The sequence below is a fragment of the Hyperolius riggenbachi genome, chromosome 6, assembly GCF_040937935.1.
Source record: "Hyperolius riggenbachi isolate aHypRig1 chromosome 6, aHypRig1.pri, whole genome shotgun sequence".
Classification (NCBI taxonomy): Eukaryota; Metazoa; Chordata; class Amphibia; order Anura; family Hyperoliidae; genus Hyperolius; species Hyperolius riggenbachi.
In genome coordinates, this window is record NC_090651.1 from 269,444,482 (window position 1) to 269,470,641 (window position 26,160).

A 26,160-nucleotide genomic window follows, 5' to 3' on the forward strand; every position below is an offset into this window, starting at 1 on the left:
TAAACTTCTGTCACTTACTTCCTCCTACGGCCTGTCTCAGTGGTCCACTGCTCCAACTCACTCTAGTGGTCATACACTTGACCTCATATTCACTCGTCTCTGTTCTATCACTGATTTCACTAATTCTCCTCTCCCGCTCTCTGATCATAACCTACTAAACTTCTCTCTCTCCTCCTCTCTTCCTACCACCCTGCCTCAAGCACGCTCATATACACGCAGGAACTACCGCAACATAGACATGCAATCTGTCTCTGATGCCTTGGCACCTCTCCTCACACAACCATTCACTGACCCTGACTCAGCAGCTGCACACTATCACTGCTCAATCACGCAAGTCATGGATGAAATCGCACCCCTCACCAATGTCCGCCCGCACCGTGTCAGTCGCCAACCCTGGCTGACCAAGGCTACTAAACAGCTAAAGGGGTGCTCTAGGGTAGCTGAACGCCGTTGGAGAAAAACTAATACGAATGAGGATTTCATTACTTACAAAAAAGAATTGAACAAGTTTAAAACCGCTCTCTCTTCTGCAAAACAATCATACTTCTCCTCCCTCATATCCTCCCACTTGCACAATCCAAAGCGCCTGTTCAGTACTTTCAACTCCCTTCTCCGTCCACCCCCTCCTCCTCCTTCTTCATGCTTATCAGCTGAAGAATTTGCAACATACTTTACAGATAAAATTGCAAAAATCCGTAGTGTGTTTTCCACGCAGACATCAAACTCCATCTCCACTCCTCTTGTAGACTGCTCTCTTTCCAGTTTCTCTCCACTCTCTGAACATTCGCTCTCTTCCCTTATCTCCAAATCCCATCTAACCACCTGTTCTTTGGATCCTATCCCATCACATCTCATTCCACAGCTATCCACATCCCTCATCCCTGCCCTAACATCGCTGTTTAACCTATCCCTCTCCACCGGAATTTTTCCATCCTCACTCAAGAGGGCTGTTGTAACACCACTACTTAAAAAACCATCTCTAGACCCCACCGAACTTGCTAACTACCGCCCAGTGTCACTTCTTCCATTTGCATCTAAATTACTTAAACGCCACATCCATGCAGAACTAAGTCAGTATTTATCTGCAAATTCCTTGCTCGATCAGTTCCAATCTGGCTTCCGGCCAAACCACTCCACAGAAACAGCCCTCACCAAAGTAGCTAATGATCTCCTCACAGCTAAATCCAAAGGCTATTATTCCATACTCATCCTTCTAGATCTGTCATCAGCATTCGACACTGTCGACCACACTCTACTCCAACAGATCCTTTCATCTATAGGAATAAAGGACCTCTCTCTCTCCTGGATATCTTCCTACCTCTCTGGAAGGTCTTTCACTGTTTCTTATTCAGATCAGGCCTCCTCTTCACATCCTCTGTCTGTAGGGGTACCTCAAGGCTCTGTCCTCGGTCCCCTCCTCTTCTCCATCTACATGCACGGTCTTGGTAACTTAATCAGCTCATTTGGTTTCCAATACCACCTATATGCAGACGATACACAACTGTACCTCTCGGCCCCAGACCTTAACTCCCTCCTCACCCGGGTTCCCGACTGCCTGTCCGCTATCTCCTCTTTCATGTCCTCTCGTTTCTTAAAACTTAATATGAATAAAACTGAACTAATAGTCTTTCCACCATCCCTGTCCACCCCTTTGCCTGATATTACAATAAATGTTAACAACACGTCTATAACATCAGTTCCCAAAGCACGGTGCTTGGGGGTAATATTTGATTCCTCTCTCTCATTTACTCCTCACATTAACTCCCTAACCAGCTCCTGCCATTTCCAACTGAAAAACATAGCACGTATCCGACCTTTTCTCTCCCATGACACAACCAAAATGTTAGTACATGCTCTTATTATATCTCGATTGGACTATTGCAATATATTGCTTGGTGGACTTCCAACTAACCGACTAACACCGCTCAATTCTGTACTGAACTCTGCTGCTCGACTCATTCATCTCTCCTCTCGCTCTTTCTCTGCTGACCCTCTCTGTCAAGCTCTTCACTGGCTACCAATTAATGAGAGGATTCAGTTCAAACTCTTAACCATAACCTACAAAGCTCTCCACAATCTCTCTCCCCTGTACATCTCCTCACTAGTCTCCAGATACCAACCCAACCGCAATCTCAGATCTGCACACGAGCTTCTTCTATCCTCTTCTACAATTACCTCCTCACATTCACGTGTACAAGACTTCTCACGTGCCTCACCCCTCCTCTTGAATGCCCTTCCACAACACATCCGCCACTCTTCCACCTTCGAAATCTTTAAACGCTCCCTCAAAACCCACCTTTTCCGACAAGCATATTCTCTAGCTTAGGCCATGCACCCACTAAATAACCTAATTACGCACTGCCTGTACATATACTGTATACTTCCCCCACCTCTTGTTTCCACCCCATTCCTTTAGATTGTAAGCTCGCAAGGGCAGGGCTCTCACCCTTTTGTGTCATGGAATTTTATTAATTCAATTGCTTGCACACTGTTAGAAATTTATACATTTTAGTCATCATGTTAAATCAAGTTGTAATCAGCAGTGCTGTATCTTGTATCAGTGTTCATATTTCATGTATATCATTGTCTGTATCATTATGTATCCCTTGTTTGTTTTCTTACATTGTACAGCGCCACGGAATATGTTGGCGCTTTATAAATAAATAAATAATAAATAATAATAATAATAATAATAAATAAATAATAATGGTCGCCGCTGCCTGCCTTTTAGTAGGGGGGAGTGGCTCCAGGGGCTAGTGTAGCCTAATTGGCTACACTGTGCCTGCTGACTGTGATGTAGAGGGTCAAAGTTGACCCTCCATGCATTATGGGGCGAACCGAACTTCCGCAAAGGTTCGCCTGCGGGACGTGAACGCGAACCACGGAAGTTCGCATGGAACCGTTCGCAGGCGAACCGTTCGACCCAACTCTATGTATGGGCAGCTTCGATGAATAGACAAATTTATCTCTAGACAAATTTATCTCTAATCAGATTCAATTAGAGATAAATTTGTGCCTATGTGGAATCTGTCGATAATTGTCAGGTCTATGGCCACCTTTAGTATTCCTTTTTTTCTATATATATATATAATTTTTTTTTCATATTCTATCTTCATCCAGAATAAATTGCCTGAGTTTATATTTTTTTCAGCCTTGAACTGAATTATTTACGTTTTTACAGTTAGCCTAAGAGTACAAAGGTATATTCAGCAAATACAGTATGATAACTGTAAAAAGTGTCTTTGTTTACTGTAAATACATGTTGTTGTTTTTTAAATTGTCACAAACAGACTTGAATAGATGAAAAGCAATACAAATTTTCATTGGTCTGAATAACTTGTACCATGTAGTGTTGAAGAATGTATTTTTACACTTTCTCTATGGAAATGCTAACAGTGTTTTAAATTAAACACTGGAGTGTTTAAATGATTTAAACAGAATCTGCTCATATGATGACATGTTTATCTGTTTGACAAGAAAATATGGTTTTGGCAAGAAAGTGTACAGTTTTGACTAATGTGGTCCATTTTGCACATAATCTGAGGTGTTGTGCTACTTGTGTGTGGTGTTGTGAAAATTGTGTGAAGTGTTTTGAAAAATTTAAATTTTTTTTAGAAAATTGTGCTTAAAGGGACACTTAAGCCAGGAAAAAAAAATGAGTTTTACTCACCTGGGGCTTCTACCCGCCCCCTGCAGCAGTTCTGTGCCCTCGCAGCCACCCACTAAGCCTCTGGTCCCCCGCTGCCAGCTAGTTTCGTTTATGCCGACAGGCCCGTCAGGACTGGCCATGCGTAGCCTTTTCTGCATTGCCGACTGTAATTAGCGCTATTGCGGGCCGCAACGCGTACAAAAATACGCGTTGCCGCATTACGCACGCATAGACATGCGACAACGCGTATGTACGCGTTGCGGCCCGCAATAGCGCTAATTACAGTCGGCAATGCAGAAAAAGCTACGTAAGGCCAGTCCTGACGGGCCTGTCGGCAAAAACGAAACTAGCTGGCTGCGGGGTACCAGATGATGAGTGAGTGGCTGCGAGGGCACAGGACAGCTGCAGGGGGCTGGTAGAAGCCCCAGGTGAGTAAAACTCATTTTATTTTTCTGGCTTAAGGTTCACTTTAAGCAATTGTAAAAAACTGTAAAAGTGAAATCTCGAGGCTCCCCTGCTCTCTCAAGGCTCCTATGCTCTCCTGAGGCTCCCCTACTCTCCCACCAACAGTACTTGATCTCCCATGGAATACCATTCTCCACTCAATTTTTGAAAAACAGAATTAAACAATCTCCACCCCTCCCCCTTCTGCACAGGTAAACCGAAAACCAATGTTATTCAATTGGCTAGTGCACACTTAAATGTGTTTTCCCCATGCAGATAAAAACAGACAGCAGTCAAGTACTGCATGCATTTTCTCTATCAATTACATTAACTTTTGTTATAAAACGTGCATGTTTTCACACAATAATTGAGAAAACTGGGAGACCAAAAACCATATCCTTAATGGAGCACCACAACACCAATAATATAACCAAGGATTTATAGTAGAAAATATTTTTGAAGAGACAAAAAAGTTTCAAGATGATCTTAAATTTGAATGGATCAAAAAGTTCTTTTGTAAAAACAGAATTCACAAATCTTCAAATGGATTAATCTTTGTAAACGACATCCCATTATTAGATACAGAAAACATATGATGAAATATGCAGTTGTTTAGAAAGGCGTGTTTCTTCAGGCCTTCACAAACGTTTGAAATAATCTGTAATCTACAGGGCAAAAACATACAGAATGGGCACCATCTGGTCAAAATCAAGCCAGGAAAGACCACTTAGACTACCATGGGACACAGCACACAGGCAAGGTGGACCAGGAAAGAGTGTTGTTCTAAACAACTGCATACTTCGTCATATGTTTTCTGTATCTAATAATGGGATGTTGTTTACCAAGATGAATCCATTTGAAGATTTGTGAATTCTGTTTTTACAAAAGAACTTTTTGATACATTAAAATTTGGGATCATCTTGAAACTTTTTTGTCTATTTAAAAATATTTTCTACTATATATCCTTGTTCACACATGTTTTCACACATACAGACACACATGGTGTGCAGAAAACGCATACAGAAAAACGCACACAGAAAACTGACAGACGAGTGTTCTCCCAGCCTCAGCTTATTACACTCACTCTGTTCATCTCTGATGGAGCAGAACTGGCTCTGCAGACTTCTCCAGCATCGCTACAGTACACATCACTTGGGAATGGGATGGAGAGACTGGGGACAGGGCATTGTACACAAGACCCTGCTGCACACTGAATAGGGCCTTTCTACAAATCTTTATATACAAAACTGATTCGTTATCAGTTTCTGAGCGTATGCAGCCTTTAGAACAATTGTGCAGAGAGCAGAAAGCTTTTTCTCTCCGTCTGCAGACTTCTCTGCAAAACACAGCACTTGGGGAAGGGGGTGGAAAAGCTGGGGGTAGGGCACTGTACACAAGACCCTGCTGAGTGCTGAACACTGAATAGGGACTGTCTACAAAACTTTGAAAACTTTGTTATGATTCCTTTGGGAGTGGCTGAGTAGGGGCAGTCATTAGAACAATTGTGCAGAGAACAGAAAATGTTTGGTTGCCCTTAGATGTCAGTCTCTCAGGACAGGGAAAATAACCTTCTCCCCCCCCCCCCCCCAGGGAGCCCTCTGTGGCTTCTGAGCCCCCCTGCGGCTGCATCCATTGCAAGGTCTATTGTTACGCCCCTGACTACTTCCCTTTTCAAATCCTTCTTCTGTGCTTTTAATTAACTAACAAAAATATATTCAAATGTGTTTAGATTCAGGGCCCGTTTCCACTAGCCACTGCGCACGGCTGCGAGACGCGCAGTGGAACTCCTGGTCAGCGGGAACGCTGACGAATCCCAGAAGCCGTGCCACGCAGGCTCCCGCAGGGAAAGTGATGGCAATGCCGGCCGAATCGCTAAGGTAAGCGATTCGGCTGGCGGCACCATAGGTTCCTATGGGAGAGTTTCCCCGCACGGTTTGCAGGACAATGGCAGCTTTGGAATGCCTGCAGGAACGCTCCTAGTGAGCGTTTAAGCAGGGAATACCTCTCGCCTCCCATTACCCTCCAAAACAGCGACAATCATTGTTGCAATTCCGGGGGGCTATAGCTTGGCAGTGGTGGTGGGGGGGGGGGCAGAGAGCATTGTGGGGTGACACAGCGGCATGTCCTGCAGCAGGGAACATGCCTCTGTGTCCCATCTGACCCCCCGCACCGCCTCGGGTACATGTAACTGTAAGGTTTGTCCTTCCTTTATGCTTCCAGTTTTTAACTTGGAAAGAAACAGTTAACAAGTCATGGCTCTGATCCAGTTACGAAATCTGACTGTACTGCAAATCACTGCATGTTCTCTGTCTGAAAAAAAAAAAGGCTAAATACCACTGTTTCACAAAAATACAACTGCTTGTCTGTTAGCTCACATCCAGGAGCCCCTCCTTTGCTGTATGTACAGATAAGTGAATACTGTGTTCATACTATCTGCATTGCAAAGTCATGGAGAAGACAGATTTTACAGACAAAGACACTTACCAAGAGATATTCGATCCACATGCCTACTGCAATATCTACTATGACCCCAAATCTGGACTTCTGGTGGTTGATGGATTTCTCGATTTTGCACTCAGAAAGCTTTGTGAGGCTTTTACTATTCGTAAGTATCTTTTCCATTGTAATTCTGTTGCTCTAGGCAAAACTAATCACTGAGACTCATTATTGAAGTGCGTGTGTGCGTGTGTGCGTGCGTATGTGCGTGTTTTGTGTATGTTTTGTGTGTGTCTATGTGCAATCAACTTTTTCTCCTGAGCTGTCACCTAATTGATATTTTCACTCCTTGTCAATAAAATACCATTTATACCACCAGCAAGCAGTAAAACACTTTAAGTAATTTTGATAGTTATTTTCACCTACTTTTTCAATTACATTGGCCTCGATTCATAAAGCATTCCCGCATGCGGAAATGCTGAAAACGGCTCACTTTACCGACCACACAGCAAAATCTGTATTCATAAAGGCTTTTTCCGCATGAAAAGCCGACATTCGCGAGCAGAGTGATAAATCACCGCCTTGCGCAGTGATTATTATAACAAAAGTAACAAATGTCAATTCATAAAGATTAGAGGTAGCGGTATGTGGACGGGTATTACCGCTACCTCTGATGTGGCGAGAAGCGTGCGGAATACAGTGCAGTGAATGGGACAGACCTCCCAAGCAGCTGCAGAGAGAACACCGCACAGAGGGACTCCGCCTGCTTCTCCTGTTTCCGCATGTCTCCCGACAGCCTAACGCTAGCCTACAGCGGAATATCTCCGCACGCCTATCACAACTAGAAACATTTTTATGAATTACCACCCTGAAGGCTGAAATACCGACAGCGTCGTTTCCCAGCTCGAGTTTACCTTACCGACAGCACTTTTATGAATCGAGGCCATAGTGCTGTAAAGTTATTTTAAAGATTTAATGAACCATCATCTCCTAGGAGAATACGCAGGAAGGAAAGTTAATTACACATTGGCCTTGGTGCTACATGATAGCAACATTGAAGTCCCCTTGTCCATTTCCACAATTTACATCATCTCGTCTGCCTCCCTTGCCCATCCCTAAAGGTGACTCTGACTGGCCACTTCAGCTGAGAGCCATCTAACATGCGTACAAGGCATAACAAATATTTAGCATAATAATGTTAAGGTTGCTATACACTTATCGATTTTCAGTAGATTCGACCATCAGATTGATTTCAGAATGAAATCTATTGGACATCTGTCTAAATGCATTATTGGATCATCAAATCCAATGCAACTTTATGGGCCATGGATCTGCTACCACCAGCAGATCGACCTAGAGCTTCCATCCTGTCAGATAGATCAAATCCATCGAAATCAGTCAATCGATAGATTTGAAACAATCGATTTCTGATCGATCGATTCCTGAAATCGACCAGTGTATGGGCCCCTTTAGATTGAAAAAGAGTGTTCTGAGTGATGACATCACAAACAAAATGTTGGTGTTCATTTTAAGGATACCCGAGGTGACGTGACATGATGAGATAGACATGTGTATGTACAGTACCTAGCACACAAATAACTATGCTGTGTTCCTTTTTTTTCTTTCTCTGCCTAAACGAGATAAACATCAGGTATGTAAGTGGCAGTCCACTGGTTGCAAATATCTTGCTGTGTATTTTGGAACAAGTACACTGCATGTTATGGATAAAATAGTTCATCAGGTGTAAGGATTTTATCCGTAACGTAGTGTACTTTTTCCGCAATACACAGCAAGATATTTGCAGCCAGTGGTGTGCTGTCTTGTTTCTTTATTGGAGTTGTCCGAAGCAATCCGGTTTAGACTTGGCATCGGCCAAATACCAGGTTTGACATACCTGGTAGAGCCGTTCCCTCGGCAATATGCATGAAGGTAAGTACACACATCAGATCATTTTTAAACGCATGATCGTTCTAAACGAGCAATCAAAGATAGACAACAATAAAGTAACGACCGTTCAACAACCAAGCAGAATACACACATAAACGATGCAAAGAACGATATTTTAAGGGAAGTGTGATACTGTACATCGGAAATGACGTATGTATAACGACATAGACCGACCAATTAATGTACTGATATGAACGATCGTCGGTTAAGTGTTTGTGTGAACAGTATATGAGTGTGAATGTATGAGAGCGTGTAGCTATGTCAGTGTGGGTAGTAATGACTGTGTCTTTACTTTAACCAGTTCGGCCTATCTGGACGAGCTTCCTCGTCCAGATAGGCACTGCTGCTTTCCCTGCATGGTGCGCGCGATCGGGCGCGCTCCCACGCACGCACCCGCCGCCCGCCGCTAGCCCCCCGATCAGTGAATGGGAATATAATTCCCATTCACCGATCTAACTTCCCCGCAGACTGACGCTTTCTATCCAGAGAGCGCCGTATTTCTTCTGGAAACTTGTCCTCTGCATTTTAGTTCCTGGATGCGAGAACATTCGCATCCAGGACTTTTCTCACTGTGGCCATCTTGTGGCCAAATAGTAAACTGCACCCACATACATTTTAATACAAACAATTATATTACTTTACATTTAAAAGTAGCATCCCCCCCCCCCCCACACACACACACACCAAAAATTACCCACATACATTTTTTATAAAAAAAAAAATAAATAAAAAAAAAATACAATAAAAAAAACAAAAACAACGTAAATAGTTACCCAAGGGTCTGAACTTTTCAAATATGCATGTCAAGAGAGTATGTTATTATATTATTTAAAATTATAAGCTTATAAATAGTGATGGACGCAAATTGAAAAAAATGCACCTTTATTTCTAAATGAAATATCGGCAACATAAATTGTGATAGGGACATGGTTTAAACGGTGTAGTAACCGGGACAGATGGGCAAATAAAATACATGAGTTTTAATTACAGTAGCGTATATTAATTTCAAACTATAATGGCCAAAAACTGAGAAATAATGAATTTTTTTCATTTCTTTCTTAATCTTCCTGTTAAAATGGATTTATAAAAAAATAATTCTTAGCAAAATGTACTACCCAAAGAAAGCCTAATTAGTGGCGGAAAAAACAAGATATAGATCAATTAATTGTGATAAGTAGCAATAAAGTTATAGGCGAATGAATGGGAGGTGAACGTTGCTCGGATGCATGAGATTTTCGGCACTGCGGTGCTGAACCGGTTTAAATAATAATCAAAAAAAAAAATTATAAAAAAAGAAAGTTCGTTCATTCAACACATGCGTATGGATGAGAAGTCCGCGGCTGTATACGCGGCGCATGCGTTCTGTGTCGAATGATCATTCTATATCGGTAAATTAGCTGTTCACACTTTGGTCATTCATCATTGGGCGCTACAAAAAATCCAACAGGACGGATCAAAAATGACTAACGATATTGGTCGTGTACACGCGTCATTGGAAATCATTCGTTATGTTTGTATGAACGATCGTCGGTTGTGCATGCAATAATCGATCGTTCTCGTTCATGTACAAACGATTTTTATCGCATTAACTGAAGTTACTCCAGACATCGCTTGTCAAAATCGTTCTCAAAAAGGCTACTACTGAAGGTGCACACATACCATCCGACAACACTATCACCCCTAGGAATTGGCAACAATTGGCACGGCATGCGCCGTGCTGTCACGCCGGCCGCCGTCATGACGCGCGGCGGCCGGCGTGTGACGTCATTCGTGACGTATAGGGAAGGAGAAGCCCCGACACTCGCCAGTGTCGCCCGGGGGCCCGGCCTGTCCGCGCTATGCGGACAGCCGCCGGGAGAAGAGCCAGGAGGCCGGCGTGGGACGTCCCGACCAGGGCTGGGATTGAGAAAGCCCCGGGTAAGTTCAAATTTTATTTTTAATCAGAGCTCGGAGTCCCTTTAAGGGTATGGGACAACTGTACCCTGATTCTCAGCTGAGGTAGCCCCAGTGGACACCTTGAATGAAATTGTTCTAGTCTGTACACGAGGAGTTTTATAATAATTTGATTGTCCGCTCATCATTAGGGTAAATTAGGTAATTGTATTTTTTATTTCCCCAAAAGGTGGTGTGAAGGGAAAGACTCTGATTGACATTGGTCATGGTCCGACCATTTACCAGGATCTTTCAGCCTGTGAAGCTTTTGAGGAGATCATTGGTGCTGACTACACTGATCGTAACAGAGAGTACTATGAGAGAAGCTTGAGAAATGAGCCTGGAACATTCGACTGGACAAAGGTTATACAAAAAGTCTGTGACCTGGAGGGAAAAGGGTAAGGGGACATCATTGATATTACATTAAACTGCAGGATAGTAGATGAAAGCTTAAAGCAGAATTAGCAAGAAAAAGTAGCACATTTTTGTATTTTTAATGCATAATGGACTTAATTCACTAAACTGTGATAACTCATATCATTGCTGCGCTATCATTTTCGTGCGCAATCGTGAATTTTTGCGTGCAATCGCAAATTTTCACGTGCAATTGCATGCGTAAATTTGTGATTGCGCACATAAATTTGCAAAGACGCGCGCAAAAATGCTAACGCGGCCGTGATATGAGTTATAACGGTTTAGTGAATCAAGCCCATTGTATGAGCCATGTTATTTGCAAGACACAAAATTTTGTGCAAGAAGGTACAACCAACTGACAAAGAAAGGAGAGCTGCACTAACCTGCTGAGTGCTACATTTTCATCTGAAGTCAAGGGTTACAGGCAGGTAGGTAGTTGGGGTGGCTGAAACTGAACAGCTGATAGCTGTTTTGTGTAGTCTGAATGCTTGTTCACAACCAGTGGCGGCCCCAGGAATTTTTTTTAGGGGGTGCTATGCAGGTGCTGGACCAATTTCCGGGGTAGCTGATGACCTGTGGCGCGCTTCGGCAAAACATGGGTGTGGCTCGTGCGCCGCGGCAAAGAAATGGGCGTGGTCATGACCAGATGAGGGCGGGGCTAACTGTAATTTAAAGTGAGCCCGGGGTGAGAGTGATATGGAGGCTGCCATATTTATTTCATTTTAAATAATTCTAGTTGCCTGACAGCCCTGCTGATCTATTTGTCTGCAGTAGTGAACTGAATTACACCAGAAACAAGCATCCAGCTAATCTTGTCAGTTCTGACAATATTGTCAGAAACCCCTGACCTGCTGCATGCTTGTTCAGGGTCTATGGTTGAAAGAATTAGAGGCAGAGGACCAACACGGCAGCCAGGCAGCTGGTATTGCTTAAAAGGAGATAAATATGGCAGCCTCAATATTATTTTCACCTCGGGTTCCCTTTAAAAGTGCAACGCAAAGACAGAAGGCCCAAGTTTTGGTGACCCTTTCCCGAGAAAATGCACATAATGTGAGCAGATTTGAACAAAAAACACGTTCAATAATTTTGCAGATCTGACCCCAATATGCACAATCGTTAGCAGATCTGCCCCAATATGCACAATCGTTAGCAGATCTGCCCCAATATGCACAATCGTTAGCAGATCTGACCACAATATGCACAATCGTTAGCAGATCTGACCACAATATGCACAATCCTCAGCAGATATGACCACAATATGCACAATGCTCAGCAGATATGACCACAATATGCACAATCCTCAGCAGATATGACCACAATATGAACAATCCTCAGCTGATATGACCACAATATGCACAATCCTCAGCAGATACCGTATGACCACAATATGCACAATCCTCAGCAGATATGACCCCAATATGCACAATCCTCAGCAGATATGACCCCAATATGCACAATCCTCAGCAGATCTGACTCCAATATGCACAATCGTTAGCAGATCTGACCCCAATATGCACAATCGTTAGCAGATCTGACCCCAATATGCACAATCGTTAGCAGATATAACCCCAATATGCACAATCGTTAGCAGATATGACCCCGATGTGCACAATCCAGGGCCGTTTCTACCCCCGTGCGGGGCGTGCCGCCGCCCGGGGCGCTGTTAGGAGGGGGGCGCTATAATGGAGGGGGGAGCCGGAGTCGCGGGGAGGGCAGCCCGACCTCTCCCGCCCTCTCCCGGGCGCCCTCCGTGCTCCCCCCTCAGATGCAGAGCGAGCAGCCGGGAAGCGCTGTTTGCAACTCACCTGCCTGGCTCCAAGCGCTGCTCTCTCGCCGCTGGTCTGTCTCTTCTCTCTGCATACATGCTGATACACGCGGCTTCCGGCTAAACAGGAAGCCGCGTGTATCCGCAGTATGCAGAGAGAGGAGACAGACCAGCGGCGAGAGAGCAGCGCTTGGAGCCAGGCAGGTGAGTTGCAAACAGCGCTTCCCGGCTGCTTGCTCTGCATCTGAGGGGGGAGCACGGAGGGCGCCCGGGAGAGGGAGGGAGAGGTCGGGCTGCCCTCCCCGCAGCTCCGGCTCCCCCCTCCACTATAGGGGACAGCTAGCTATCTAACCTATCCTGGGGGCACCTACCTCATCTAACCTACGCTGGGGGCAGCTACCTAATCTAACCTACGCTGGGGGCAGCTACCTAATCTAACCTACGCTGGGGGGCACCTACCTAATCTAACCTATACTGGGGGGCAGCTACCTATCTAACCTATACTGGGGGGCACCTACCTAATCTAACCTACGCTGGGGGGGCACCTACCTAATCTAACATACACTGGGGGGCACCTACCTAATCTAACCTATACTGGGGGGCACCTACCTAATCTAACCTACACTGGGGGGCACCTACCTAATCTAACCTACACTGGGGGGCAGCTACCTAATCTAACCTACGCTGGGGGGCACCTACCTAATCTAACCTATACTGGGGGGCAGCTACCTATCTAACCTATACTGGGGGGCACCTACCTAATCTAACCTACGCTGGGGGGCACCTACCTAATCTAACATACACTGGGGGGCACCTACCTAATCTAACATACACTGGGGGGCACCTACCTAATCTAACCTATACTGCGGTGCACCTACCTAATCTAACCTACACTGGGGGGCACCTACCTAATCTAACCTACACTGGGGGGCAGCTACCTAATCTAACCTACGCTGGGGGGCACCTACCTAATCTAACCTATACTGGGGGGCAGCTACCTATCTAACCTATACTGGGGGGCACCTACCTAATCTAACCTACGCTGGGGGGCAGCTACCTATCTAACCTACACTGGGAGGCAGCTACCTAATCTAACCTACACTGGGGGGCAGCTACCTATCTAACCTATACTGGGGGCACTTATTTAACCTGTATTGGGGCACCTACCTAGCTAGCCTATACAGGTGGCCACTATACTGGCTACCTATATTGCAGGCACCTACCTAAATAACCTGTACTGGGGCACCTACCTATCTAACTTATACCGGGGGCGCCTGCCTATCTAACCTATACTGGGGGCAACTATACTGGCTACCTATACTGGAGGCACCTACCTGGCTAACCTATAGCGGGGGCAACTATACTGGCTCACCTATGCCTGGCTACCTATACTGGGGTACCTATTCTTGGCTACCTATACTGGGGGGACCTATACTAAGTGCAACTAGACCTGGCTAACCTATACTGCGGGCACCCATACCTTGCTCGCGGGGGGGGGGGGGGCAATTTTTACACCCTCGCCCTGGGTGCATTTTAGCCTAGAAACTGCACTGGCACAATCGTTAGCAGATATGACCCCAATATGCACAATCGTTAGCAGATATGACCCCAACATGCACAATCGTTAGCAGATATGACCCCAATATGCACAATCGTTAGCAGATATGACTCCAATATGCACAATCGTTAGCAGATATGACCCCAATATGCACAATCCTCAGCAGATATGACCCCAATATGCACAATCCTCAGCAGATATGACCCCAATATGCACAATCCTCAGCAGATATGACCCCAATATGCGCAATCCTCAGCAGATATGACCCCAATATGCACAATCCTCAGCAAATGTGACCCCAATATGCACAATCCTCAGCAGATGTGACCCCAATATGCACAATCCTCAGCAGATGTGACCCCAATATGCCCAATCCTCAGCAGATGTGACCCCAATATGCCCAATCCTCAGCAGATGTGACTCCAATATGCACAATCCTCAGCAGATATGACCCCAATCAGCAGCACCACCTGTTGAAAAAGAAAAACCCATTTACTCACCTACAGTCAGAAGACCTCCTGTCCCGACCTCCTGTCCCGACCTCCTTGTGGCGCGCAGCTCCCACGATCCTCTTCCTTCCCGACGTCACGTGACTTCCTGCCTGCATGCTGAGAGCAGGGCTACGGGAAAATGGCCACCCGAAGCCCTGCACTGCAGACTCAAAGTCTGCAGAGCAGTGCTTCGGGCGGCCATCTTACCGTAGCCTTGCTCTGCTGCTTCGGGCTGCCGCTGTGAAGTGACTCGGCGTCTTTTAGACGCCTGAAGTCAGTTCACACCAGGGGGTGCTTTGGGGGTGCTTGAACAATTCTAGGGGGGCTTGAGCACCCAAAAGCACCCCCCTGGCGCCGCCCCTGTTCACAACTGTTACGGAAGGTGCTGAACACTGACTTGGGGAGCCCTTTTATCTACTTCCACGAATCCACAATCTCCAGCATCAACCTCCCACACCAACCTCCCACAGCCCTGCCCACCTACAATACACCATGCAAAGCATGGTTAGGCTTAAACATTTTGCATGCGGCTGTGGAGCTAATCAGAGTGAGTGAGGGGCATATAAGACTGGGGCTTTTCTAGCCATTTTGTCACTCCAGGCAAGAAAACCTGTGGCGCCCTTACCCCTCTGTGCCATCCCCCCCACCCCCACCACCACCACATAGCGCCAAACCTTATTCAACCCCCACCACCATGCCCTCCACCACGCACACACAAGCCAGTTATCGGAGCTGATTGTGGACAAACGGAAGGCAATGGGATGACGGCGAGGGACTGGAGGAAGCTCCGGGTAAGTAAAAAAAAGTTGTAGTGTACCATCTCTGGGTCTGCGTCTCTCTGTCTCTGACTGAGGCTAAGATTCAGCAGCAGCAATGCTGCAGCATCACCTCAGACAGCATGACTGCTCGCTGCTGATAACATCATCAGTGGTGCTGCAGCAGCTGCTGCGTCACTCAAACTTAAAGGGAACCTAAACTGAGATGCATATGGATGTTTCCTTTTAAACCATACCAGTTGCCTGGCAGTCCTGCTGATCTCTTTGGCTGCAGTAATGGCTGAATCACTCACCTGAAACAAGCATGCAGCTAATCCCGTCTGACCTCAGTCAGAGCACCTGATCTGCATGCTTGTTGAGGGGCTGTGTCTAAAAGTATTAGAGACACAGTATCAGCAGGGAGAGTCAAGCAACTGGTATTATTTTAAAAGGAAAAACCCATCCTTCTCAGTTTAGGTTCCCTTTAAGACCCCTTTACACTAGCAAATGCAAGTGATTTGCGCTTGCAATCTTGCAAGCTCCATCTTCCACTATCCGCGGAACGCGGTACAAGAATCGCGACGAGAATCGCGCTGGCCGGCGATCGCATTTCGGCAAAAACCAAACCAAAATTGAAGCGTTGTAGTGGAAAATGAGCACCACAATTTACATGCGGTGCTCTAGCGACTAGAAAAACAGCTGCGATCCGCTTCTTGAATTGGATCACAGCCAGTGGAAAAGGGCCCTAACAACTCTGCCCAGAGTGGCCAGCATAGCTTGCTTCACCCACCTAGTGACAGGCCAACTCAACAACACCCCCCCCCCCCCAACACACACACACACTGAAATCTATGCACAGTGTCAGTGTACTGAATAGATCAAGGCTTACTTTGGAGATGCCCAGCATTACACAGTTTGCATAAAACACATGCACACAATGCTTACATTACTTGTTTAACATGTGTTGCTATTGGTGTAGTGCATTACACAAGCAATGTGCGCAGTGTGTAGGTAACATTTACATGCACTTCGTACACACATACATTTTTACCATCCAATAATGAATATACCACAACAGTTAAAGTAAACCTGAGCTGAAGCTCTGGTTCAGAAAGAGATACCTAGAGAGAGGGAAGCCTCTGGAACCTGTTGAGGCTTCCCTTGCTGTCCTATAGTCCCCTGCCGCTGAGCACGGACCCCCTTCCTGCACATTGGGGCTGTGCTCCTCTTTGTTACCAGCACAGTCATGCTGCTAGCTGCACAGGTACAGCTGCACTTGGTGACAAAAGAGGACTGTGATCCCAATTAGATGACCAACTAGCCCTTGTCAGCAATCGTCTGGGGATCTGTGCTCAGCTACAAGGGACCAGAGGATCCAGAGGCTTCCCTATCTTTAGGTAAGTATCTTTGGCTCTGGAGTACTGTAGGGGGGTCGGTGGAAAATGAGTTGAACTTACCCGGGGCTTCTAATGGTCCCCCGCAGACATCCTGTGCCCGCGCAGCCACTCACCGATGCTCCGGCCCCGCCTCCGGTTCACTTCTGGAATTTCAGACTTTAAAGTTGGAAAACCACTGCACCTGCGTTGTCGTGTCCTCACTCCTGCTGATGTCACCGAGAGTGTATTGTGCAGGTCCAGTATGGTCTGTGCCTGCGCAGTACGCTCCTGGTGACGTCAGCAGGAGCGAGGACACGGCCGTGCAGGCACAGTGGTTTTCCGACATTAAAGTCGGAAATTCCAGAAGTGAACTGGAGCATCGGTGAGTGGCTGCACGGGCACAGGACGTCTGCGGGTGATCACTAGAAGCCCCAGGTAAGTCTAACTGTTTTTTTCCCCCTACAGTAGTCCTTTAAAATGGGCTCCTGACATGCCCGGTTATTAGGGTGCAGCCACAGGCTGCAATGCAACATCCCGCTATGGCGGCACTAAGTGCGTAATTTCGGTGCCAGCATTCTGCCATTGTATTACCAATCTCAGGCTAGTTGTTTGGGGATTCCAGAGCGGCACAGCAAAGATTTTATCTGTAATAAGCCCTCTGCTATATTATAGCCAAGCAATGTTCGGTGGTGTCAGTTTGGCAATCAGGAATGGGTGCTCAGCTATACTATAAATGAGCGCCAGGGGTTAGTTTGGGTTGGGAATGTGTGATAGGCTATAGTATAGCCAAGCACTTTTTGGCTGCATCGGTTTGGAGATCAGGGATTAGCATACACAGATAAAGCTTGGTGTGCATGTGTGTGTATGTACTCTGTGCACGTGTTTGTGTCTGTATACTATGCAAATGTGTTTGTATGTGTGCGTGTGCATCCCATACAATGCCCTGCATACCTCTAGACTGTCTGCTTCTGAATGATCTCTGCAGGCTGTTGGTGGACTGTCCTAGAGTAATCAAATGAGAGGCTTTTCATTTGTCTTCTGCCATCCCCAGACCTGGCATATCACCTCTGGCTTCCCTTCAGTAGCAATACTCAGGGCCGGATTTGTACTTTTTACCGCCCTAGGCCCATTGCCACCAGCCGCCCCCCCCAACCATATCAATACACAAATGCAAAACACAATAACCCCCCTCTTATATCCCACCATTTAGCAGTGGGTCCCTCTCTGATCGAATAGGTTTCTTTATTGTGCAAGCGTGGCTGAGGACAAGTATATCCACACTGGGTATGCGTAAGTGAGTTTGGTGCATGCCCAGTAGAACTAAGGCACGTAGCTGTTTTCCTCCATGCATTTCATTTTGCTGGGCATGTGCGGACCTTATTTGCACATGCCCAGTACAGATACGGTCTCGCTTGTGTACTGAAGATACCTATTCGTCCAGAGAGGGATACAGCACTAGAATAGTGGGGTATAGGGAGGTATGGCTCTAGAGAATGTCCAGAGGCTCCCCACTACTAAGGGGTATCTGCCAGGGTAGGGTAAGAATAAATGGTCTAGCCAGGGTCAGTGTCTCCATCGGGGCAAACTGCAAACAGCCCCCAGCATGCCCCCCTCTATAGAGACACTTTAGCTTCCAGCATGTCCCCTCCTCTATAGAAGTACCACAAGTCCCAGCATGCCCCTACCCCTCCATAAAGGCATTACCGTTCTCATCATAGGCCCCCCGTCCACATAGGCACTACAGCTCCCAGCATGCTCCTCCCCTTCCAGAGGCACCACAGTTCCTAGCATGCCCCTCCGTCTCCTTATAGTATCGGGTTGTCCCCCAGGGCCCCGGAGCTGGCTGCCAGACCTCCTACAATGTGAATTGAGACCAGGGGGTTACGCCAGTCAGCTCTAGGGGACAAGCCAATACTACATGGAGGAGGAGCATGCTTGGAACTGCAGTACCTCTATTGGGGGGGGGGGGGGGAGCACAGTGGTGCCTCTATGGAGTGAAGGGTGAAGCATGATGGGAGGAGTGGTACCTCTTTGGAGAGGAGGAGCATGCTGGGAGCAAGGGTACCTCTACAGGGGGGGGGGGGGGGGGGTGGACATGCTGGTAGCAGTGGTGCCGCTATGGAGTGGGGGGCATGCTGGAACCACTGGTGCCTGTATGATGTGGGGAGGGGGGCATGCTGGGAGCAGTGGTGCCTCTATGGAGTGGGGGTGGGTATGCTGGAACCACTGGTGACTCTATGGAGTGGGGCCATGCTGGGAGTAGTGGTGCCTCTATGGAGTGGGGGTGGGCATGCTGGGAGGACTGGTGCCTCTGTGGAGTGGGGGGACATACTGGGAGCAGTGGTGCCTCTGTGGAGTGGGGGGGGGGACATGCTGGGAGCAATGGTGCCTCTGTGGAGTGGGGGGACATGCTGGGAGCAGTGGTGCCTCTGTGTAGTGGGGGGACATGCTGGGAGCAGTGGTGCCTCTGTGGAGTGGGGGTGGGTATGCTGGGAGCACTGGTGCCTCTGGAGTGGAGAGGGGGGGCATGCTGGGAGCAATGGTGCCTCTATGGAGTAGGGGTGGGCATGCTGGGAGGACTGGTGCCTCTGTGGAGTGGGGAGGGGGGCATGCTGGGAGCAGTGGTGCCTCTGTGGAGTGGGGGTGGGCATGCTGGGAGGACTGGTGCCTCTGTGGAGTGGGGAGGGGGGCATGCTGGGAGCAGTGATGCCTCTGTGGAGTGGGGGTGGGCATGCTGGGAGCAGTGATGCCTCTGTGGAGTGGGGGTGGGCATGCTGGGAGCAGTGGTGCCTCTGTGGAGTGGGGGTGGGCATGCTGGGAGCAGTGGTGCCTCTGTGGAGTGGGGGGTGGGCATGCAGGGAGCAGTGGTGCCTCTGTGGAGTGGGGGTGGGCATGCTGGGAGGACTGGTGCCTCTGTGGAGTGGGCGCAGAGGCGGAACAAGGTCCTCCAGCACCCAAGGCTGAGACGCCAAAGTGCGCCCCTCCATCCCTGCCACCCGAGCCATCAAACACTGATTGCTATTAGACTAAGAGGCGCTACAGGGCCCACAACCTCCCCAACACCTTAATATCTAGTTATCTGGCCTGCAGTCACTGCTATGTATCCCCTTTTATTATTTCTTTCTGCTTCAAACACAATTAGGAATGACAGCTGAATTAATTCTGCGCCCCCTCCTACACTGCGCCCTGAGGCTGGAGCCTCTCCAGCCTATGCCTCGGCCCGGCCCTGAGTGGGGGTGGGCATGCTGGGAGGACTGGTGCCTCTGTGGAGTGGGGGGACATGCTGGGAGCAGTGGTGCCTCTATGGAGTGGGGGTGGGTATGCTGGGAGCACTGGTGTCTCTATGGAGTGGGGAAGGGGGTATGCTGGGAGCAGTGGTGCCTCTATGGAGTGGGGGTGGGCATGCTGGGAGGACTGGTGCCACTGTGGAGCGGGGGGACATGCTAGACGCAGTGGTGCCTCTGTGGAGTGGGGGTGGGCATGCTGGGAGGACTGGTGCCTCTGTGGAGCGGGGGGACATGCTAGACGCAGTGGTGCCTCTGTGGAGTGGGGGGACATGCTGGGCGGACTGGTGCCTTTGTGGAGTGGGGGGACATGCTGGGAGCAGTGGTGCCTCTGTGGAGTGGGGGGACATACTGGGAGCAGTGGTGCCTCTGTGGAGTGGGGGCATGCTGGGAGCACTGGTGCCTCTGTGGAGTGGGGGGACATGCTGGGAGCAGTGGTGCCTCTGTGGAGTGGGGGGGACATGCTGGGAGCACTGGTGCCTCTGTGGAGTGGGGGGACATGCTGGGAGCAGTGGTGCCTCTGTGGAGTGGGGGGACATACTGGGAGCAGTGGTGCCTCTGTGGAGTGGGGGCATGCTGGGAGCACTGGTGCCTCTGTGGAGTGGGGGGACATGCTGGGAGCAGTGGTGCCTCTGTGGAGTGGGGGGGACATGCTGGGAGCACTGGTGCCTCTGTGGAGTGGGGGAACATGCTGGGAGCAGTGGTGCCTCTGTGAAGTGGGGAGGGGGCATGCTGGGAGCAGTGGTGCCTCTGTGGAGTGGGGGAACATGCTGGGAGCAGTGGTGCCTTTGTGGAGTGGGGGGGGGGCTTTCTGGGCACAGTAGTGCCTCTATGGAGTATGGGGGAGCATGATAGGAGCACTGGAGCCTCTATGGAGTGGGGGTGGGCATGCTGGGAACAGTGGTGCCTCTGTGGAGTGGGAGGGGGAGCATGATGGGAGCAGTGGTGCCTCTATGGAGTGGGGGTGGGCATGCTTGAACCACAGTGTAGCCTCTAAGGAGTTGGGGGGCATGCTGGGAACAGTGGTGCCTCTGTGGAGTGGGAGGGGGGCATGATGGGAGCATGATATGGAGTGGTGCTGGGGGCAGAGGTTAGAGGGGTATGGGGGACAAGCATGCAGTCACAGAAGCTACAAGCATAGCAGGAACTCACAAGCTGGCAGCTGCTGCAGTAGTCACAGGATGTATTCCCAGCCAGTAATCCGATCCTCCAGCTTCCTGCACTGAGGTGCCTCTTCTCTTCTCTGTGTATGGTGAAAGCTGCACCCAGAGCCATGCTTCTCTGCCTCGGCTCTTCCCACCATGTGAGCTCCACACACAACATCCGAGCAGCTGATCACTTCCTCCCCACTGATTTCCTGTGTGGCTGTGTCGGGACTCGGAAGGAAGGTGAGAAGGACAAACAGCTGCTGTGGCCCTGCGGATTTGTGCACGGAGATCTCTCTGCCTGACTGAGCCCGGGGGGTTTCTGGCTTGCTATCTGTGTAGCCCCAGCGGCGTGAGAGATCTCCGTGCAGGCGCAGCTGCTGTGTCCCTCCTTGCAGACTGACTGGCCACTGTAACAGCGCTGCCACTCCTCCCCAGACTCCTCTCTGTAGCCGCCCGCTGGCTGCAAACACACACGGACAGGCAGCAGTGTGCACAGCGGGCGGCTGTGGTTGAAACTGTGAACGGTCTGTGGAAACTGTGGGGATAGGAAATGGCAGAGGCGGCTCCCCACCCGCCCCAAACATTCTGGCACCCTAGGAACCAGCCTCGGGTGCCTTTCCCTAAATCCGGCCCTGGCAATACTTCCACGGGGGAAGTCAGCTCAGGACAGGCACACACAGGGGTCAATAGTTCAGGTAAAGCAGAGACACGGACAGCAGTATGTGTGTCTTCTGCATTCACAATGTTTCCTGTAGTTCTATCAGTGTTTAGGGCAGGGCAGGTGACCCACAGGAAGGAGGGAGGGCGGTGGGGGTGCTGGAGACTACAGCTATTTCATGAACTACTGCCAGTGCCAGGCACCCGTGCAATGAGTGGAGGCATGTGAGCAGCACCCCCCCAGATGCTGTACCTGAGGACAGATGGAATCTCCCCCACCTTATGCCTCTGCATTCCTGGCAGCAGCAGCAGATCTCCTCCTGTAGTTTTAAACCTCGCGCCGGGCTAAGCAATGAGAAAGAGGCTATGTGTGATGTGACACAGCCGGGGAGAGACAGGGGGCGGGGCAGCCAAGTGCCGAGCTCTGCAGCTGCTGATACATAGCAGAGACGGGCCTTGGCTAGTAAAGTATAGCATCGGTTTCACTGCCGAAGCGCTCCCCAAGATGCTGTGCCTGCGGACAGATGTCCCCCTCCCCCCCCATGCCTCTGTCGCTCTGAGAGGAGAGGGGACGTGGCGGTCCAGTAGGCGGCACAGCTGAGCTGAGCTGCATGTCATAGAGGCGGCCAGCATGCATGATGGAAAAAAAAACCACACACACACACATTGGCTGCATTAGCAGCCGCGGCGAGTGCCCCCCCTGCTTTGCGCCCTTCCCCCACCCACGGCGCTCCAGGCAAATATTTATAGTTGCCTGATGACTGAGACGCCTCTGAGTGGGGGAATAGTATTTAACGCCTCTGAGGATTTGAGTGGCAGCAGAGTGAGCCATCTTTTGGCTCAATGAAAATTTGGTACAATGACACATACGCCCTTTGCACACTCACATTCATATGCTTACGCAAATGTTTTCATCCAAATCATTGATCCAGGAACCACAGCTATCCCTACAGCTAAGTTAAAAGCCAGGGTCTTTGCTATAAAGTAATACATTCTCTTGCATAGGCGTATGTGTCCTAACTATGGCCCTTTAACATGCATAATGCAGACTTGCAAACATTCATTGCATCAAATCTAAAGATTAAGTAGCACATATCCTTCTGTCCACTGTTGGGATAGATAGTGAATCAGACTAATCCCACAAGGGAGCTATCAAAATATATCCATGTGAACCAAAAAGCTGTGTGCATGCTGACAGTGGTCACAGACAGGGGAAGGACGGAAAGCACTGAATTAAACCCTGACTACAAGGGTAAGCTACTAGAAAAGACACATAGATCCAGGCGAGCAAGTTAGCACATCTAAATAAGTTATAAGGGAGGTGCTAAAGGGAGAGTGGCTAGCAAACCAGTAAACCCTTTGCACACGCACAGCCAAGTTGCCTGGCTGTACTACTGATCAGACCCTGAACAAGCATGCAGCAGATCAGGTGTTTCTGACATTATTGCCAGATCTGACAAGATTAGCTGCATGCTTGTTTCCGGTGTTATTCAGACACTCCTGCAGCCAAATAGATCAGCAGGGCTGCCTGGCAACTGGTATTTTTTAAAAGGCTATAAATATAGCAGCTTCCATATTCTTCCTACTTCAGTGGTCCTTTAAGTGAAGTTATGCAGGATAAAGCAATCATATCTTTCACACGGGCTGTTGAACCATGTGGTTGCTGCGTGGCTCAACCACTGATTTGCCAGGGAGTAACTGCCAATTAACTGCTGTATGAGGATAGAAATATGGCAGCATTTGTTAGCACAAAGTGTGTCAGTGGTTGACACAGTAGCAGCCACTTCCCAGATACGCCAAATAGCCACAGTACCACTGCCTACTGCCCTCTCTCAAAAATGCCCTACAGTTTCAAGGAAGTGGTTGACGAATGGTGAACCCACTGCTATCACCTAGACAGAATTGAAGAAAAACAAGCCCAGTTGCCCTTCCAAGTTACTTGAACAGCCCAGCTGCATGCAGATAGACCATATCCCGGAAGTCTTTCCAGATCAATAATGCTAGTGCTGCTGCGCTGAAGTTCTACCAAATCAAACCCACACTGCTGCCGGGAGGTCTCTCTTCATTTCTCATTGCAATCCTGAGTCAACTCACATCCAGGCACACAGGGAGACATTAACAGATAGACGACAGCAGGATGCCGAGTGGGCAGTGGGCAAGATCCTTGTATACCAATTTGGAGTGTACTAGTAACACTGTGGTGGGAAGCAGTGATAGCCAGTGGGTCCTAAAGGAATTAGGACCCAAAGAAGTGAGTGCAATTTTTCTGTGTTTTATTACTTGGAATTCTATTAAAAGCTGGATTGAGATATTTGACACTGAGGGAGTCCCTGTCTATCTGTTTATGTCTACCTGTGTGCGTGGATATGAGTTGACTCTGGATTACAGTGAGACGTAAAGAGGGACCTCCCGGCAGCAGTGTGGGTTTGATTTGGTGGAACTCCACTGCTGCCACCTGCCCATGGGAATAAGACCTTACTGAAAACAACATTTACCTGGTACAGCTGACTTTGGTTTTGGCTGTGGTACATAATTAAGGAGAAACGGGGGGTTCAGAAGACTGGAAATAGTCAAGCAATAGCTCTTACTTCAATAGATAAGCTACCAATAGACAATACATATGAGTAAATTAATGGTACGTTCTTTTTCAGAATGACGGTGGAAGAAAAGAGAAAGAAGCTTCTAAACACAGTGAAAAAAACCCTAAAGTGTGATGTTCTGAAAAGCAACCCAATGGAACCCCTTATTTTACCCAAGGTTGATTGTGTAATGAGTCTTGGGTGTCTTGAGTGTGCTTGTAGTGATCTTGATACCTATCGCCAAGTACTCAAAAATGTCTCATCTTTGATAAAGATAGGAGGGTACCTGATTGTATCTGAAATTCTTAATTGTAGCTCTTACTTACTTGGAGGCAAGAGGTTCTCCTGTTTGGCCTTAACTGAAGACTTTATGAGAAGTGCTATTACTGAGACAGGTTTTGCCATTGTGGATTTGGAAGTCATCCCCAGAAAGTATGATAAAGAGCAGTATGAGCTTTGCAATCATGACTCCAGCCTTTTTGTGGTGGCACGTAAAGAACGCAATGTTTGAGGGGGACTTTGGGATAAATCCTTACCACTAAATATTTGCTGTGCTAATATCCACACTATAGCTATGTATTATAAGAACACCCAAAATAACTTCTAATCAGCAAGTATGTATAAGTAGAATGCATACAAATATTCCTAGGCTTCATCTTCATATTAGCAGAAATCATGATAAAATTCCTTGTTACAGTTTCAGAGGTGTACAACTCATACCTCTACCTTGTAGTCTACGCAACATATTAAAGAAGATGATGAAAACAGAAAATGTCAATTATATAACAATTGGAATGAAATTTACTTTAGATTTTAAATGTCACCTTGGACCTAGACCCCTTATGCAAAACCGCCAGTACATTTTTTTGCAATAGTACTCATACAATTTCCATGCACTCCCAGCACGTGACAAATTTAGTAGGTGATTCTATTTTCACATTTGAAATCTACTTTACATTTCTTTGCATTTAGCATATAATTAAAGCGGAATATAACCCTGCATTTCAACTTTGCTCTAAAACGTTATTTACAGCATATTATATGCAACCAGCATTTTTTTTTTTTACTAGATCAGCATTGGAAGGGTTACAAACAGAGCTTTAAAGTTCCATGGAGAGAAATGCTGCCGCATCCAAAGTTTAGATAGATACATTTAAGTAAACACAATGTAACAAGTGTGGAATGTGACACACACTTTGACTGTGCAGGAGCTCCCAGACACAGAGAGAGAGTGAGTCACATTCCTCACTTGTTACATTGTGTTTACTTAAATGTATCTATCTAAACTTCAGCTGCCCAGCATTTCTCTCCACGGAACTTTAAAGCTCTCTGTGTAACCCTTCCAATGCTGGTCTAGTAAAAAAAAATGCTGGTTGCATATAATATGCTGTAAATAATGTTTTAAAGCAAAGTTGAAATGCAGGTATATATTCCGCTTTAAAGTAATGTTCTTGCTTATTACCTTCTCAACTTGGTTTCTAATATGTTGGATTCTACATAGCTGTAGGTGCTGCAAGAAATTTGCACACCTTTCATGTATTATCAAGCAGGAAATTAATTTCAATACTACAGATACATACAAATAAAATGCACAGAATAACACCACATTATGGCTACTGCTTAGTAATAGAATGCATTAATAGACATCTGCATCTACAACATTTAAAGAATTTGTAAGTATAATTCAGTTGTGTGTGGTCTGTGTTAGTCATGGAGAGAATCTAA

At 47.6% G+C, this 26,160-nt stretch overlaps 1 protein-coding gene across 1 annotated transcript; it reads left to right on the forward strand.

The window, feature by feature from the left end:
- Positions 1–6,443: 6,443 nt before the first annotated feature.
- On the forward strand, positions 6,444–25,440 carry LOC137522735 (indolethylamine N-methyltransferase-like). The gene is made up of 3 exons (XM_068242795.1): positions 6,444–6,698; positions 10,599–10,806; positions 24,508–25,440. The coding sequence occupies exons 1-3, from the start codon at positions 6,542–6,544 to the stop codon at positions 24,944–24,946; spliced, it is 804 nt and encodes a 267-aa protein (XP_068098896.1). The 5' UTR covers positions 6,444–6,541; the 3' UTR covers positions 24,947–25,440.
- The last annotated feature ends 720 nt before the right edge of the window (positions 25,441–26,160 follow it).

Excerpts from the sequence above, each read along its gene's own strand:
- LOC137522735 (XM_068242795.1), top strand. The coding sequence starts at position 6,542 with ATGGAGAAGACAGATTTTACAGACAAAGACACTTACCAAGAGATATTC. Across the intron at positions 6,699-10,598 it reads TTGTGAGGCTTTTACTATTC|GTGGTGTGAAGGGAAAGACT; the intron begins GTAAGTATCTTT and ends TTTCCCCAAAAG. Across the intron at positions 10,807-24,507 it reads TGTGACCTGGAGGGAAAAGG|AATGACGGTGGAAGAAAAGA; the intron begins GTAAGGGGACAT and ends GTTCTTTTTCAG.